At 35.7% G+C, this 1,620-nt stretch overlaps 1 protein-coding gene across 1 annotated transcript; it reads right to left on the reverse strand.

The window, feature by feature from the left end:
- Positions 1-53: 53 nt before the first annotated feature.
- LOC108765282 (uncharacterized) lies at positions 54-1,481 on the reverse strand (the record flags this gene model as incomplete). The annotated part of the gene is made up of 2 exons (XM_018513955.1): positions 54-1,223; positions 1,345-1,481. Coding segments are annotated over 2 exons (1,307 nt in total), but the record flags the coding sequence as incomplete, so codon positions are not given.
- Between the last annotated feature and the right edge of the window lie 139 nt (positions 1,482-1,620).

Below are 1,620 nucleotides of genomic sequence, written 5' to 3' on the forward strand. Positions count from 1 at the left end.
GCTAAAACAATAATTTGAGAAGCGCTCTGTCGGAGACCATTGTCAAGATGTACTTCTAATAGAGATGCAGGTGCATCTCTTTTCAAATGCCCAAAGTTGAAGTTCCTCATTTTTGAATTGAGATCATCAATAGTAAATATTCTTTTCTCCACTATACAGTATCTGAGAAACGCTCTACAGTGAACTTCCACAACACCTTCAGCCAAAACATGCATTCCATCTTGTGGCACGCATTTCGTAACATCAAATTCTGGGATATCCATTAACGCACTCCTATTTGTAACTCCATATCTTCTCGACCAAAATGCTCTAGTCCGTTTGTTGAGATGAGGCTCTGTAACAACACGTACATACTCTTGATGGCTCTCTTTCTCTCTTAGAATAAAGTTTTCACTTGAGAATGAATTCCTCCACTCATTTTGAGTTGTCATGCATGTACGACAAGGGCGGTAGGCTGATACTGATTCTTTGAAACCACCCATGAATGCTGAAGCAGGAGTATCTCCAGCTACAAATAATAGGGATCCTTTGTAGACTTTCTCTACTCCTTTCACATTTACTGTGACTCCTTCATTTTGTAATACTTTTATATCTGTTATGAAAGATTCCAAGATTTTACCTACGCCATATTTTTTTAATACACTATGCTTCACTATTGACAACAAGTTAACATTTTTCAATGTAGACCGTACTTCTGGGTAAATGTTCGCCAAAGTCCAATAAAACATTGCGAGTTTATGTTTTTTGATGTTTGCTCCGAGAGGATTTACCACCTCAAGATCGTCATAGAACAAAATGATTGCAATAGCATTTCTGTTTTTTCGGAAAAAATCATTATTCTGGTAAGAAGAACCATCCAAGACAGTCCTATATACATTGTTCTCCTTCAATCTGGGATTGTCGACACAAAACCTCACCTCATCATTGTATAGCAGGTTTTTAAGATTAGATAAAAATGGCACTGTATACGCATATACCTCTTTTTCTATGAGATCAGGTACACCTGGGGTGGGATGTTTACACTTCCACACCAGATCTGTTCCAACTAAAGTTTTTTCTGGAATCACCATGTTAAATTTTTGTGTGAGAATTTTATCGAGCTTATGCTTGGAGTCTACTGATGAAAACAGAAGGGACGGAGGAAATGTTTCCTTGTACATTTGTTGTAATACATCAAAATGAATCAGTCCTGTTTCTGGGTGAACCTCTCTGCTCACCTGCTCCTGAAATAAAAATTTTCTATTGATGCAAAAATACTGTTAAATAATAGAAAAATTAATATCTTTGACTTGACTGAGAAACAGAATCCCTTCATCAGTCTAAATATTTAAAAAGAATACGTACTAAGATACCTGATGAAAACTCGGTTAACAGAGATTGTATTCCATCAATAATGTGCTCGATAGCAGTATGAGATACTTTGCACGTCTCACGAATGTGAATCAGGAATTTCGCTGCATGCCATTCTAAACGTTCTGCTGCTGTATAGAAATCGAATATTCTTATAAGAGGATGACATGATTACTGGAATTTAGTTAAGATTGCTAAGTATGTAGTATATTTTAATATAGTTCATAGTACTATAATAATGTATGCACAATTCTCAAATATATTAAAAAA

The sequence above is a fragment of the Trachymyrmex cornetzi genome, unplaced genomic scaffold, assembly GCF_001594075.2.
Source record: "Trachymyrmex cornetzi isolate Tcor2-1 unplaced genomic scaffold, Tcor1.1 C3915187, whole genome shotgun sequence".
NCBI lineage: Eukaryota > Metazoa > Arthropoda > Insecta > Hymenoptera > Formicidae > Trachymyrmex > Trachymyrmex cornetzi.